Below are 16,818 nucleotides of genomic sequence, written 5' to 3' on the forward strand. Positions count from 1 at the left end.
TCGCAGGTATTCAGTTTTATGATTTACTGTTTAAAACACTGCCGAATAGCAGGCTATGGCCTGGTTTTCAGTGATGTCAGTATTGGTGCTGGGAGTCATTAACAGAAAGCTGAACAAAGTTGAACTTAATGGCATATGGCAATTGAATTCTGCACAATCCTGACGGCCGTTAATACTCCAACTTCATTTCTGACACTGACCCTGACTTCTCTGTAGCCCAGGCCTATTACCCATTTCTATGGAGTAGATTTTGACTCATAGTGCCCCTATATAGGACAGAGTAGAACTGCCTGATAGGGTTTCCAAGGCTATAAATCTTTACAGAAGCAGACTGCCACATCTTTCTCTGCCTGGGCCTGTAGCATGATCTTATTCATCATTTCATACCATAAGAAGCATCAGGATAACGTGATAGAAGAGATCAGCGGAAAAATCGTCCATATGGCAAGAATGCTGAATTTAGAAGGGGAATTGACAGATCAAGACTTAATCAATTTTGAAGAGGAAAGAAATGCTGAAAAAGGAAGAAATAATGAGGAAGAGGAACTTATCTTTCAGTTGTTGAAAGGCTCTTTTGAGAGATATTTTACAGCGAAAGATTAGCTGAAGTTTTTTCTAAACTAAGTGAGGGGCTTCAGTTGCTTGAAAACACGGACCCAAACACTGATCGCTTTGCTAAAGTAGATAGGCAGATATAGGAAGCAGTGAGATGTTACCATGAACTATATGAAGAAAAGAAAGGACCATATAGACAACTCTCACTGATCTTCTGACTGGAAACGCCACTCCCATTCCCAGGGATAATCCAGATGATCTAGAAGTGGAGTTATTACTGCAACTGACAAAATGCCACCGTCATCCAGTTCTTCTTCATCGTCTGAGTAAAGCTTTATGATTTGTATATTTTTATGTATTAAAATATATCTGTAAGTTTGTATGTAATGATTCAACCCCCATAGACAAAGATCGGATTTATAAAGATATGGATAATAAAAGGAAACCCAGGTGGCATAGTGGTTAAGTGCTACAAGTGCTAACCAAAAGGTTGGCAGTTCAAATCCGCCAGGCGCTCCTTGGAAACTATTGGACACTTCTACTCTGTCCTGTAGGGTCTTTATGAGTCGGAATCGACTTGATGGCAACAGGTTTGGTTTGGTTTTTTGGTGATAATAAAAGGCAATAATAATGCAAACTAAAAAAAAAAAAAAAGTATTTGACGTGTCAGAACTGACTTATGAATGAGTTGTTGGAATGGAACCCTGTTGTAAGTCAGGGACTACCTGTACTTATTGGGATTCTGCTCTCCTTCCTCTAGCTTCCCATGGCACTGTTTTCCCACCTCTGATTCAGTACTCACCACTGCTCACTTCCCATCTTGGTTACTTATATGTTAGTCTTGTCTTCTCTATTAGATGGAAAACTTCTTAAGGGCAGGGCCCATGTCTGATCCCCCTTCCTGTCCCTTCTGCGTGCAGAACCTGCCCAGTAAATACTGAGTGAACGAACATCCTTCTTTTATTACCAGAGTAATCTTTCAAAAGGAATTTAACGTTTTCCAGTGATATGTTTTATCTAAATGTATATCTGTGAGAAGAATGAGGATAGCTTATAAAATATTTGTGTTTTTACCAGTGCTAACTTTAGAAGCTGTAAATATTTGTTAACAGAGAGCTGTGATAAGAAGATTTTCATCTGTGGAATATTAGGATGTGTTTTGTCAGTCTGAGTTTATTTGCTCATTCCCCTTCCTCTGTGTGGTGTCATTGTAGGTCTGGTTTGCATGGACTGTACTGAACATGGAATCCATCTTTGAAGAAGACTCCCAGCTCCGAAGAGTTGTCGAAGGGGAATTGGTTATAAACCCTGCTTTTACCCCTGACCAAGCTCTGAAGGTGCAAATAGCAGTTCTGCATTTGAGTGGTAGAAGGTGGCTTATACTTTGATGCTGATGGATTCATCTGTAGCTTTTGAACTGCTGTGATTTCTTTCCTTTTGTTTTGAATGTTTGGAAAGCCTAATAACCAAACCAGTACTTAAAACTGTACAGTTGCAATGTCTACTTCTTTACCAAGGTTCATTTAACAATGAGAGTCACAGCCTAGTAATTGAAGGGTGTGCACACTTCTTGTGTGAAGGTGATTGCCACCGTTTTAAAGCAAGTTTCAGCTTGTCTCATGTGCATCGTAATTTCCTGGAGAGTCTGTTAAAAGTCAGATCCTTGGACCATCTTCTGAGACTCTGAGTCTGGAGTGAGACCCAGGAATTTATTTTTAAAAGCTCCCCAGCTGACTTTTAGTCTTATGAAAGTGTGAGGAAAACTGGAATAAGGCTTTAGATTTAAAAACCTTCTATTTTAGGGTCCCATGGTATTTTTTTTTTTTTTTTTTTTATGGTATAGACTTTGCTTTTGGGTTTGAGAGCCTGCCAAGGAATTTATCATTCTCAAAAGGTCTTTGAAAGTCTAAATTTTCAAAAGATTGATAAAGTTTGACAGTAAAATTTACTTTTCTTTTTTTTTCCCTGTCATTCTACTGCCTTGCACTATAGCATTTTAAATGCGAAAGAATTTCAAGACTGGAAATGAAGTTTGACTGGGTGGCTCTTAGAACCCATTCCAATTCTGGGGATTGTGAAATATTTTGACAGAAAAAAAGCTGTCACATTTCTTGCTACCAGGGAAGTGTTAGGTAGTGGGTTGAAGTTTTATGTGACTTTTTTTGTCTTTACAAAACGTTCAAGCATTTCATTTGGATCACTTAGCACAGACTGTGTTTGCCATTGTGTTCATGTCATGGTTGCTCAAAGCCCTCTTCTTTTGTAGAAAGCCCAGGCCCAGCTGAAGCTCGCCATCATCCCGTCCCTCCAGAGGCTGCTGATTTATCGTTGGGCCCACCAGGCTCTGGTCACGCCTTCTGATCACCCTCTTCTGCCACTCATTTGGCAGAAGTTCTTCCTCCTGTATCTTCACCGCCCAGGACCTCAATATGGGTATGGTACCCAGTATTATAAATTTCTGTGACTCCATTCCTGCCTTTGCACTGTTGAGTTTCTTGTGCAGTGTGAGTTAGAATCACTGTTTGGTGACAGGGTGTTAGGAGTCTCACCTCTCCTCTGTTTAACTCCTTTTTGGAGTGTGAGGTCTCTCTGTCAGCTCCCTCCTTACTCTCCACCTTAACTGGCATGGAGAAGGTAACACCCTGGAACTGATTAGACCCTCAGGTGGTCTGGGCAGGGTTTAGCACAGGACCTCAGGGAACGCAAAGGGAGAGAAAGTGCCCCAAACTGAGGCTGCTTGTGTAACCACAGAACTGTCATGGGCTCCTGGTGAGGGGACCTTGTGCTGAGTAGTGCTGGGATGAACCAAGACCAGACTGTGTCTGGCAGCCCATGGGCCATGCTTGAGGGTGTCCAGCATTTCCACTAGGTATGAAGGTCTTCAGCCAGCCAGAAACTAGCCGGCTGGTGCTCTCTAGCTCCCAGCTCAGTTCCTAGCTCAGCCTCGTTTCCTTAACCTACTCCTTTGAAACTATGAACGTTGATTCTTTGTCACTTCAATTTTCTACCAGATTGTAAGCTTTTCAAGAGTAGGGATCATCTTTAATCTATTCTTTATAATATCTTGATTTTTGTGTAGCTATTCTTTCTTTTTTTTTTTTTTTAAACTGTTTCATGCCTATCATCTTGTTGGATCCTCTCATGGGAGCCTTGGAGATAGGAATAATAGGCATTAGTTTAATGCTGCATATACACAGCCACGGAGCCCTAGTGGTGTAGTGGTTAAGAGCGTGTCTGCTAACCAAAAGATTGGCAGTTCGACTTCACCGTGGAAACCCTATGGGAGTAGTACTACTCTGTGCTATAGGGTCGCTATAAGTCAGAATCGACTCAATGGCAATGGGTTTTTTTTTGGTTTATACACAGCCACTGGTTCTTGGGTGGTGCAAACGGTTTGCCCTTGGCTACTAACTGAAAGGTTGGTGGTTCAAACCCACTCAGTGGCACCATGGAAGGAAGTCCTGGTGATCTGCTTCCGTAAAGATTACAGTCAAGAAAACTCTATGGAGCTCAGTTGTACTCTGTAATGCTTGAGGTCTCCATTAGTTGGAATCGACTTGAAGGCAATAGGCTCAGCTTTTTTGCTTTTTTTTTTTCGGTTACACACAGCCACAGTAAAGTGACTGACTAATTTACTGCCATTTTGTGCCATATAGAAAGTGTATGATGTATCGAAAGGTTATAGATCTGTGTTTGTATTTTTTAAGGTTACCCATTGATGGTTGTATTGGAAGAAAGTTTTTTCAAAGCCCTGCTCATATGAATTTGTTGAAAGACATGAAGAGGCGCCTGACTGAGGTGGCCGACTTCCACCATGCTGCGAGCAAAGCCCTGCGCGTTCCAGCAGAGGGCAGTGAAGGGCCATGTGAGAGCCAGGCGGGCACCCCTGGTTTCCTCACATCACCAGAGCTGCACACGGAACTTGTGAGGTGACACATGGTTATTAACTTCTTTACGTTGTTGTTTTCAGCGCAGGTATTGTCCTGGAGCTGTTATTTGTGTTACGATTTGCCAGATATTACTGTCTTAACCCTGTTAGATTGAGTATGGAAGATGGCTTTCATACAGGTTTGCATCTTGAAATATTTATGCACCTCATGAGAAGCGAAATCAGTAATTTGGATGTACTTCTGTCAAATGGCTGGAGTCTGAGTGACAGGTCATAAATTAGAGGGCTGATATCCTCTTCTATTTCTTTATGTAAAACAGAAGGAAACCAAATGATTCATCATAGCAAGTAAACTCTTAAAACCTTCTAGGATAGTTCAGTAAAGGAAATAAATGACCAAGGCAGGTCCTTAAAAGAGGGCTCATGGACCCTCTAGAGGATTCATGGATCCCCTGGGGAGATGATGGGGTACTTAGGAATCTCCCAAAGCTGCTTATAAAATTAGGCATGATATTTGCATCCCCTAAAAGGTTAAGAACTCTGAGGTAAGTTTGGGTCCCTTTTACACTATCCCTAAATAAACCAAATATTAGTCTTTAAGTAAGATTTGATAAAAACGGTTATTAGTAATTAACACTGAATAAAAATGGTTCTTAATAATTAACCCTGAAGGCAAACTGTCTTGGTGAGGAAGCCCAGGATTTTCATCCAGCACCGGCTTTAGGCTTGCCTGACTGCAAAGCCCTGAGGGCTGTCTCTTAGCCTCTAACATGGTTTCTCAGCCTCTAACATGATTTCTGCCTTTATCTGGCTTGGGTGAAGGGAAACATATTTAATCAGACTTAACCACTGGGAAGCCTTTTTCTTTGAGCATTTTTAATCAGCAAAGAAAACCTTTGATATTCCCTCCTGCCTCTTTTAAATCCTCCTTCCTTTGGTGTGTTCATAAAGTGACCATCTGTCCCACAGAATCAGAAGCTAAAAGAGAGCTACCCATTTTAGTCCCTTTAAGAGCCTCAAAGGGTTACCCGTGTGTGTCTCTGTCCCTACAGACTGCTTCAGAGGTGAAGGAGGTAGTTTTCCACTTTATCGAACAAAGCAATGCCCTATCTCCTGGTCCCCCACACAGTAATGTGTGTATTGTAGATTACTTCTCTAGGACCTGTTGCTGCAAACAACTGCTTAAAATACCAGTGATCTTAGCTAAATGCAGTGTGTTCTTTGTAAAAACTAAACAAAATAAAAACAAAAGAAACTATTAAATGTTTAAAAAAGTTTTTGCTGGAAAATTGCTTTTTTTTAAACCTGGCTTTGTTCTATTCCTTCTTAATGGGAACAGGTTCATGCATGCCAGGAGTTTTGTTTGTGATTCCTTGAGCAGGATATTGACATTGAGCCTAAAGCCATCAGGTTCTTCCAGTGCATAAATTTAACATGGTTTTCATTATTTTCTCTGAAAGACAGAAAATGTGTTTATTTCACTGTTATTTTTAACTTTTGCAAGCACTAAGGCTCACTCTGTCTCAGGAAGGAAAAGCTCTCAATTCAGATCCTAGGTCTGTGTTAAAATCACCTTCTCTAGTTATTTTTTCTGTATGCTGTATTTAACCCTATTTTAATAATAGAGTTCTCAGAGTCCTGTCTTCATATCTTTTTGCTTTAACAATTATTGCATGGTATTTTAATTATTTGGGACACGTCTTTCTCCCTTGCTGGATTGTTCCCTGGGAATTGTGGTGGTTGTTGGAAACATTTTCTGTATTGTGTGCTTTTCTTTACTTTTATGCAGGGCAGCCAGAGTTCCTGGACATGTAAGAAACTTCATTTGCCTGCACATCTTTTAAAGTTTTATATAATTATGTTTTTGTCTTTCAGGCTTTTCAATGTATATATATTATGGCTAGAAGATGAGAATTTTCAAAAAGGAGATACTTATATCCCTTCCTTACCAAAGCATTATGATATTCACAGGCTAGCAAAAGTGATGCAGAATCAGCAGGTAAAATTACAGCTTTGTCTTCTTGAACATGTCTGACAAATTTGAATTGGTCACATTCATAATCTATTAGTGAAACCATTTATTGATATGGAAATGGGTGGTTATTCAGATGGTCATTGTTTCTGTGGGTTTTGTCAGTGGGTATATAGTATATAAGTCATTGTATTAAAGGGACATTCCCTTTTGAATCTGTGGCCCCACTATTGTCTCCCCTAAAGCATGGAGCTCATTCTGGGACTTTCTGCCACCTCACAAACAGAGCTTTCCTTTGCCTCTTTGTATTCTTTCTTACTTTAAATTGTCAGTAACTGAACATTTTTAAGCAATCACCTCTACTCCCGTGAAAAGTGTAGCGTAAGGATTTATGTAAGGACTCATACTTTATAAAAGAGCCCTAGTCATTCAGTGATTAAGCACTCATCTGCTAACCGAAAGCTTGTCTGTTCGAACCCACTAGCTGCTCTGTGGGAGAAAGATGTGGAAGTCTGCTTCAGTAAAGATTATAGCCTTGAAAACCGTATGGGGCAGTTCTGTTCTGTCCTGTCAGGCTGCTATGAGTTGGAATCAACTCGACGGCAATGGGTTTCATACTTTATATAGGAGGATAATTACAAAGAGAAGATAAGGAGCTCACCTTTGTTTGGCTTCAGAGATGTCTAACTTACAGGTGTCACAGTTCCCGCTGCCCCTCGGGCCATTTGATTCTGGTCTTTACATGGCCTGAGCTCCTCTTTCCTTAAAACCCCAAAATGTCTGGGATCTCTAAGGCCAAAATGTCTATGTTTTCTCTAAACTTCTGTAGTCACTTTCAGGGATGGGGGACTGGCACATATAGGATACCTCTCCTGTCTCAGTGCCTTTTACCCAGAGGCTTGACTCTATTGGTCCTTGACCCCAATATTGGAATGAGATTTAGGAACCTCTAAGACTTGAGAAGGAGCCCTGGTGGCACAGTGGTGCTCGGCTGCTAACCGAAAGGTGGTCAGTTTGAACCCACCAGCTGCTCCATGGGAGAAAGATGTGGCAGATTGTTTCCCAAAAGATTATAGCATTGGAAACCCTATGGAGCAGTTCTGCTCTGTCCTATAGGGTCGTTGTGAATCGGAATCAGCTCCAATGGTGGTGTGCTTTTTTTTTTAAGACTAGAAAGACTTTAATTTGAACCCTTTGGATACTTAAGCCTACTTCACTTTTAGGTAATATTTCATCTCCAGTCTTTGACTTTCTGTTTTCTCTTTTTCCTTCTTTTCTTTCCTTCCCCCAAGAGTGTTTATTGAGTGTCTTCTAGGTGCCAGGTATTTGATACCAAGGATACAAAATGAAATCTGACAAAGTCCCTGCCTTCAAGGATCTTATTTTCAAATGGGGGACTAAATAAACAACTATTCCATCTTGTGATAGACTGTGGGAGTGGAATACACAGGGTGCTGTGGGAACATAGGGGAACAGCCCCTGGTTCAGACTGGGGCTAGAGTGGGGATCTTGGAGCAGAAGGACAAGTAGAAGTTGGTCAAATTGAAAGCAAGGGCACGGCAGTGGGAAGTGATGGGATGTTATGGTCAGGAAGAGCAGTACGTGCAAAGGACAGCAGGTGAGAGAGATCATGGCATGTTCAGAAAAGTGCAGGTTGGGGCATAGCAGCTGTGGGGGCAGATGAAACCAGAGAAGTAAGTAGGGGTCCATTTACTGAGGGTCGTATATAACTTTCTAAAGAATTTGGGCTTTATTCTGAAGTCTTTTGTTTGGAGAGCCATTGAAATAGTGGCAGTGACTGATGAAATGGATATATTAAAAATGTATTGAGGAAGTGTCAGTAAGATTTTGTGATTGATTAGATAACACAAAACCAAAAAATCAAACCCATTGTTGTTGAGTTGATTCCATCTCATAGTGATACCATAGGACAGAGTAGAACTGTCCCATAGGGTTTCCAGGGAGTGGCTGGTAGATTCAAACTGCCAACCTTTTCATTAGCAGCCGGGCTGTTAAGCATTGCACCACCAGGACTTAAGGACTCCCAAATTTCAAGCTTGGGCAGCTAGAGATGCTGTTTACAGAGATAGGGACTTCTAGATGAAGAAGTGCCTGAAAGACTTCAAGGAGAGCTCTCTGTCAAGGAGTTGGGGGCAGGAGTGGGGAGGAGGAGATATATAGGTCTAGAACTCAGGAATGAGGGCACCTAGGAGATGGGGCTTTAATAGTGGTAGAATATTTAGATTAAGAAGACGACTGAAGATGAAACCCTGGGAAAAACCATTTAAGGCACAGACTAATAAGGCTGAGAATATAGTGCCAGAGAAATAAGAAAAGTAAGAGGTCATGGTGTCCTGAAATCCTCTGAGTGCAGTTCCAGACTCATCTCTTTTTTATACCTCACGTCCCAGGCCTTATCCAAGGCTTTGCACGTAGTACGTACTTGGTCAGTGTTCTTAAAAATTGTACCGCACTTAAAAACAAAAAAACTAGTAATAGCTTTCTTGGTTTCCTGAGATTTAGCTTGCTCACCCAGCATCCACAGATTTAATTGCTTTTTTTTTCTTTACAGTTAGTCTTTGCTTGCCATTTGATGCATAACTCTTATTTTTGATCTGTAGTTTAAGCTCAGGGTTGTCCTCTCCTTGTGTGGTTTCTGAGACATCTCTGCTTACTTACCCATCATCAATTCCCAGTATTCGCTCTGATTGTTAGCCTCTGTCACCAGTTGTTTAGCACAGAGCAGAAGTGGTGACATAGGAACCACACTTTGAGGAGAAGCGTGTGCACAGCAGGATCCGGTACAGCACATTGAACAGTTTGGGGCATATAGGGTTCAGGCTTGTGATCAGGATTATACTTTGGAGTTCCTCATCTGAGTCTGGAATCCTTTTGCCATGGCTGGTTTGGAAATAATGATTTAGGACTTCATGGCAGTGTACTAATTGAGAGCCTGGGAATGTTTATAGGTTTAGAGGAACTCCTTTGGCTTTTAGAACAGTTAAAGTCAGAAAAAAGAAAATCATGGTCCACAAAACCATAGTCCATATTTGATCACCTGCTAATTGAAGTAGTTTTTAGTGTTCCGTGGTATTTGAAATTTTTTCTTTAAAGGTGGATCACCATTCTAACACATAGCCATCATCAAAAGGAAGTACATATAGTTCAGAATATGCTAGACACGGCCCTCTGGAGTGTAGACAGTAAACAGTACAACTTGTATTTTTTTTATTTACTTATTTATTTAAATTTTTATTATGAAAACTCAATCATACAGAAAAGTAGAATAGTATAATGGACATACTCTCCCTTTCTCCCTTCTTTATCCCCCCATGTACTATGTGCTTAGTTTCATCTATATCTCATCCACTCCTCTAACCATCTCATTTTGGAGCTAATTACAGAGAGCATACCATTTCATACATAAAAATTTCAGTATGTATTTTTTAAAGATGCCCAAAAAAACCCCAAATCTGTTGCCATCAAGTTGATTCCAACCCAAGATAAGTACTAAAAAAGACCAATAACATTTACATCTGAAAACTATTAATAGTTATTTCTTAATAACAAATATTTATCACTGGATAATTTGTGTACATCCGTTAAACCTGTTGCCATCGAGTTGATTCCGACTCAGAGCGACCTTATGGAACAGAGTAGAACTGCCACATAGGGTTTCCAAGGAGCAACTGGTGGATTCGAACTGCCAACCTTTTGATTAGCAGCTGAGCTCTTAACCACTGTACCACCAGGGCTCTGGATAATTTGTGTAGAAATTGTTAAATGGGAACCTAATATCTGTGTAAACTTGCATCGAAAACAATAAAATATTACTAAAAAAATCCCACAAAAACAAATATCTAGTCAGTGTTCAAATTTGCATTTGTCACATAAATGTCATAAAAGCTTTTATTTATTTTTACAGTTTGTTTCCATCAGGAACCACATTTTTTGATTGGTTGATATGTCTATTGAATCCCTAAGTCTTCCTCTCACCCCTTCCCTGCTTAAAATTTATTTGTTGAAGAAACTGGGTAGTTTGTCTATAGAGTTTCCCCATATTCTGGATTTTTGCTGATTGCATCTTCAAGATGTAGTTTAGCATGTTTTTCTATTCTCTGTATTTCCTGTAACTTGGTATTTGGATCTAGAAGCTTGATCCAGTCCAGGTTCAATTATTTCCAGCATATTTATTTTTTATCTCACCCTTTTAAACATTTCTGTTTTTTACCTGTGTCTTAAAATGCACATAATTTCTTAGCTCAGTAGTGTATGTATGTAATTTATAAATGTACATATAGTGGGGCTCTTAAAATTATTTTTTCTGATTGTGGTGCACAATGAAAAAAGTTTTGAGACTGCTGCCAGGTGGCCATTTTAAATGCGATTTATTCTAATGTTGGAGAGATTGGCGTGAACCATGTCGTGCTGAAACTTGCTGATCACTTTGTAGTTAAATGTGTAGCTTTATAGGATTCATCTGTCAAAGTTAAAAGTACTGTGGTTCCATTCTAGGATCTGTGGATGGAGTATTTGAACATGGAGCGCATTCATCACGAGTTTCAGGAAGCTGTTGGTCTGTGGACCCAGACCAAGCTTGAGTCCCATTCCCCGCCCTGCAGTTTGTCAGTGCAGCTGGACTTCACCGATCCTTTGTTGGGTGAGTCATGTGAGCATCCGCCCCCTTGAGTGAGTAAATGATTGAATCAGAGCCGCCGAGGGTTAAGGTTTATACGATCTATCCTTCAGCGAGGATTGCTTTTTTAGGAATTCATTGTTAGCCTATCACATAGGTTAGGCTGAGAGAGAGAAAACTCCAAAACATAATGGCTTAAAGAAACAGGAATTTGTTTTTTCTCACATAAAGTAAGTCTGGAGGCAGGCAGTTCAGGGTAATAGGGTAGATTCATGACCCCTTCAAGCTTTAAGGACCCCTGCTCCTCCTATCTTGCTGCGCCACTATTATCACACGAGGCATCCACTTACCATCCAAGATGGCTGCCTAAGCTGAAGCCGACACGCTGCGTTCCAGTCAGCAGGCAAGGGAGTCTCCTCCTTTTAAGGACTCTTTTAAGAAGGCCCTCAAAGACTTTCTTATTACATCTCTTTGTCCCAAACTGAGGCACATGGCTGTACCTAGCTGAAAAGAAAGTCGCCAAGTATGTTCATGGTTTATCTTTATTTTCTAATTTTATTTATCTCGTTGTTTTTCATGGTTAATTTTTTTCTGTTATGTTGAAAATTTATGTGTTAACAAAAACTGACACAGAGTATGTATTTGTTATTGAGTACTGAATTGTCACCCATATACAGTTAAAAGTCTTATTTGGAGCACAACTTCTGATGTGCTAGCTACAAAGAATTGAGTAGTAACATCAATTCCTCTCTTATATACTTTTTTTTCTATAAGCTATTAGTTTTTTTTTTTTTAATTAAGGTTTAGAGAACAAACTAGCTTCTCATTAAATAGTACACATACTGTTTTATGTCATTGGTTAACAATCCCACGATATGTCAGCGCTTTGCCTTCTTGACCTTGGGTTCCCAAGGTTAATTTTTTTTTTTTTTAGTAATTTTTATTGTGCTTTAAGTGAAAGTTTACAAATCAAGTCAGTCTCTCACATAAAAACTTATATACACCTTGCTACATACTCCCAATTACTCTCCCCCTAATGAGACAGCCCGCTCTCTCCCTCCACTCTCACTTTTCATGTCCATTTCTCCAGCTTCTAACCCCCTCTCCCAAGGTTAATTTTTTAAAGAGACATTTTAATTGACTTATGAACTATGTGTAAAATGCATATTTTGGATTTCCAGTTTTAAAATTCATAAGTCTATCTTTTTTCTTTTATAAACTTGTATTCGCTGTACCTGGAACTCTTACCATACAAATGGATCACATTCCCAGAGTTTCTAAATTGGTTGTTTCTCACAGTGCATTTTTCTAGAGAAGCAGTGTTACAAACTATCCCTTAGTTTTGTATACTAGGCTATAAAAGTCCATTTAGCCTGCAAAGTTGCTGATGTACTTTTGAACAAAAAAATAATAGAAAATAATATTCAGGATAATCTTTTAATATTAATTACTGAATATATTTTAAAAATGCAGAACACATCATGAAACTGTAAATACATAATTGTTGACCAAATATTGAATTATGTAGTGCAATAGAGCACTAAAGAGATTCAGGGAAAGGTAAAAATACCTTCTTGTTCTACCTCTGCCACTAGCCAGTGAGATAGCTATGTGATCAGAGGAAAATAAGAACCTTTCTGGGCTTCAGTTCAGTCATCCGTAAAATAAAGGTGCAGCAGTCTGCTCTCAGATGTCTCCCTCCAACACCTCTCTTTTCTCTTTTTTTCCTTGAAATAATTTTTTTTTTTCTGATTATGAAAGCTGTATGTGCTCATTGAAAAAAAATTTAACAATATAGGAAAGTATAAAGAGGGAAATAAAAGTTGCCCACAAACCACATAGATTCTCATTTTCTATTTCTGAAAGTTTGTTAAATGAGAAGAAGAAATGTGTTGATAGATCTCGAAACTGTTGAATGCTCCTCTGCCCATGTCTTCTCTCTGCAGTGCTTTCACGTTGCCCTAACACTGCCCTAGTAGGGTAATTATTTTCTCCGGAGTTAGGCTAGTGATTTATTAAGCCCTCAGCTTATTCTGGGCATTGTCCCAGCACTTTATAGGCATTAACTGAGTTCTCACAGTCACCCTATGAAAGTTATTCCATTAGATAATGGGAATAATGAGGAGTAGAGAAGGAGTTGAGATGTAAGGTAGCTAGTTAACTCAACCAAGTCGCACAACTGGTAGGTGGCAGAGCTGTCTGCCTCTGGAGACCCTGCTTTTAACCAGGTTATTATCCTTCCTACTCTTGTTTTTGGTGATAACACAGGTTGCAATTCTAAACGAAATTAAGACCTATATTTTTGAATAATAAGTTTCAAATTTTTTCAGATGATAGCAGGCTAGGTAACGATTACCTGAAACAACTGAACTTGTGGTTGTGGTCGTAGGGAAAATTTAACCAGTACTTCACAAGTATTGCACACTTGTGACCCAGGTTCTTTTTGTTGAATTAAATTTGCTTTGTTGGGCTTCATAATTTTAGGGTCAGTTGTGGTCCAGAGTGGTGATTACAGGTAAATATGCTCTGAATCTAAATTTCTATCTTTTATTTTGTATTTAAAACATTATTCTTGATTTTTATATTGGGCTTGATAAAGAGACCTCAGTTTTCCTTCAGTGTTGTGGCCTACATGCTACTTGAAAGAAGCATTAACATACACAGTAGTCACATCCCAGGGAGGGCTCTTCAGCCTTGTTGCATCTTGTGCGAAGTATGGTACTGCTAGTGGAAAAACACCAGCTGTGAGGCGCAGTGCTGTGCTTGACCTGTTTGGAATGTTTAGTTCCATCTGTTTGGGGTATAAACAATGCAGGTCTTCTTATGCCAAGTAAAGTCATGACTCTTAAATTTTCTCTAATTTTTCTCAACAAGAATAGGAAATTGAATGCTACCTCTGGAATGAAATTGGAAATTCAGAGGAGTCCCTTAAGCGCTTGTTGACCTGCTGACTTGGAATGCCCTTGACCTCTCCCTCTGCTATCCCACTATTGAAAAGAATTGGAGATATAGCTGCAGTTTTCTTCAGTTTCCACCTGCTGGGTGATATGTGTGTAGTGTGGTGAGGAGAGGGAGGGAAAATAGGAATTTATTGGACATCTACTGTGTGTTCAGCTCTGTACAAGGTATAGAGATATATAACATTTTAATTGGGTTGACCAGTATGAGCCCTTGTGCAAATCTAGTGCAAAGTTCTGTGGTCTGCATCTGTGTTGCTGTGATGCTCTATGTCTTATTTGAACTCCATAAGTCATTTGTTGAGTGAATGAATTACTGTATGATTGCGTAAGTTCAAGTGCTGTAGGAGTTTATACCTGTGTTTTCATTCATTTTAACTGTACTACTCCCAGTCCTCCTGTGTTTTATTTTTCACTCAGCTTTGTTCCATAATGCCCATTCCTTTCATTCCTGTGAAGTATGTCTGAATAACTGTATTAATCTCTTAACTGGGCTACCTACCTTCCCTCAGACCTCTTTCTCCCAATCCATCATCCAGATGATAGCCGCCATCTTTTTCAAGCTTGCTTAGAGCTCACTGCATCTCCTTTATACCAATATCGATGCTAAACTTCTTAGCATGTCATGCAAAGCAATCTAGTGTAGTAATTCAAGATCATGAGCTTTAGCTCTTTAACCATCTTTCAACTGTAAACGTTTTGAGAGTAGGGATCTGTTTAATTATACCACGTGTTACCATGCTCCTAGCTCCCAATGGGAAATTATTTAGCTTTGTGGGTATGCCCTAAAAACTTCTAAGTAATGGAAGATAATGATTTTGTTTGTTTAGGCCTCTTGTAGTTTAAGTAACTATTCTGTAGCTCTCCAGCGTTCTTTATGAAAGCAACAGGCCAGGGCTTTGTACCCATTAGAACATTAATACCCATTAGTGCCCATTACTCAATAAGTATGACTTCTCTTTTCTTTCAGCTAAAGAAAGGGTTTTAGGTAACTTGCGAAAACATGAGCTTCCCCATCCTTCCCTTGCTCTGCACCCAATGAGACCTCCCGTCCCGGTGATTTCCTCAGCCACGCTACTGAGTCAGAAGGATGCCACCCAGCTTGTGCGTACGGACCTGAACCTGCTGCAACAGCAGGCCAGGTAAGACCAGGAGGCCTCAAAGATCATGCCTTCATGCTTGTTGCTTTGACAGCTTCGATGATTTAGTACCTAGAATGGCTTCCTCATTAGGATAATTTGACCACACTGGCCCAGACACTTGTTTAACCGAGTTGTGACAAGTGTTTTACTTTCACATAGAAATAATGTGGTGTTCTTATGGGCTATAAGTTTTACGTGTTTCCTGGGGTGACATTTCTGTGTGTCATCAGTGCCAACTGATTTTTTCTCGTGCTTCCCCTGACGAAACCTACTGATGGAAAGATGATGTTAAAAGCATACAAAATGAGATTTACTGTTTTTGGTCACAGCTTTGCTCTCTAAAGCCATATTATCTTTTCTTTTTAATTTCTAAACTATATTTTATATAACCTAATATATCCAAGGAAACCCTGGTGGCGTAGTGGTTAAGTGCTACAGCTGCTAACCAAGAGGTTGGCAGTTCAAATCTGCCAGGCGCTCCTTGGAAACTCTATGGGGCAGTTCTACTCTGTCCTATAGGGTCGCTGTACTATAAGTCGGAATTGACTTGATGGCAGTGGGTTTGGGTTTTTTTTGGGTTTAATATACCCAAAAAGTTACTTCAGCGTATGATTTAAAAAAAATTAATAATGAGATATCTTTTTAAAGCCATATTCTTTTCAAAATTGACATACACACTTGAACAAAGTGTTTTAAGATCACATCAGCTGTTGAAGGTTTTGATTCTAACTTACGATATTGTGAGGAGGAGAGTATGTGGAGCCTGCGTTATTAACAGTAAATGAGTGAGGCTTTATCTTGCAAATCCCATGTATATCAGTCTCTTATTGGCCTTTTCTTTCTTGGCTGTTTTTGGTTCAGGCATTTATTGTGTGTGTGTGTGTTGTGTACACACACGAGCACATGAACGTAATAAATACAATTAGAATAGTATTGACACCATGTACAGAATTAGCTTTCTTCATCATTGACATACCAGTTTGTGCTGCTAATACCTAAGAAGTCACTGGCACTTACAAGCAAGGCACCCCTTTAGGGTGTTTAAATTTGGATGAATGATCATTTCTTCTATATTTAAGGGTCCATTTAAAAAATATCATTGATATAACTCAGATTTTTAATGGATCATCATCTGTGGCTCAAAAGTTGTGCCACGTTTCTATGAGACTTTTTCTTCCTTTCTTAGCCTGACTGACAGGGGGAGGATTTGAGTGAGTCTTAGGACACACATCTTTGGTCCTTTGTTGCTTTGGGATCCTCGTGTCTTGCTGTACTATAATACAGGTAGAGGATAACTAGGTAACTGGAAGCCTTTATCACTTATCATATAACCTGTCCCAAGTCTTTTACTTCCTGATGATGTTTTTCAGAGCTGCAGCTCTTCGAGAATCTCAGCAGGTTGCCCTGGATAGTGAGCTGTTGGACACAATGCCCAAGCAGTATGTTAATCGAGAAGAACAGATCACACTACATGTGGAGTGTAGAGGCAGTAGTGGTAAGAAGTGCCAAGGAGCAGCAGTTATAACAGTTCAAGTAAGCTTGTGTGAATTTCTTCATGTTGTTATTGTTGTTGTGTGCAGTCAAGTCAGCTTTGAGTCATAGCAACCCCATGTGACAGAGTAGAACTGCCTCATAGGGTTTTCTAGGCTATAATCTTTATGGGAGCA

General features: G+C 39.7%; 1 protein-coding gene across 6 annotated transcripts in view; it reads left to right on the top strand.

Moving 5' to 3' along the window:
* The window catches only part of EPG5 (ectopic P-granules 5 autophagy tethering factor), a 114,183-nt gene that overhangs the window by 51,220 nt on the left and 46,145 nt on the right, over positions 1 to 16,818 (top strand). For all 6 annotated transcript variants that reach the window (XM_064294577.1, XM_064294578.1, XM_064294575.1 and 3 more), the window contains 7 exons: positions 1,770 to 1,892; positions 2,822 to 2,988; positions 4,263 to 4,484; positions 6,320 to 6,443; positions 10,932 to 11,076; positions 14,980 to 15,151; positions 16,522 to 16,684. In XM_064294577.1, the coding sequence (XP_064150647.1) occupies positions 1,770 to 1,892; positions 2,822 to 2,988; positions 4,263 to 4,484; positions 6,320 to 6,443; positions 10,932 to 11,076; positions 14,980 to 15,151; positions 16,522 to 16,684 (1,116 nt within the window). The remainder of the gene's footprint in view (positions 1 to 1,769; positions 1,893 to 2,821; positions 2,989 to 4,262; positions 4,485 to 6,319; positions 6,444 to 10,931; positions 11,077 to 14,979; positions 15,152 to 16,521; positions 16,685 to 16,818) is intronic.

The sequence above is a fragment of the Loxodonta africana genome, chromosome 11 (assembly GCF_030014295.1).
Source record: "Loxodonta africana isolate mLoxAfr1 chromosome 11, mLoxAfr1.hap2, whole genome shotgun sequence".
Taxonomy (NCBI): domain Eukaryota; kingdom Metazoa; phylum Chordata; class Mammalia; order Proboscidea; family Elephantidae; genus Loxodonta; species Loxodonta africana.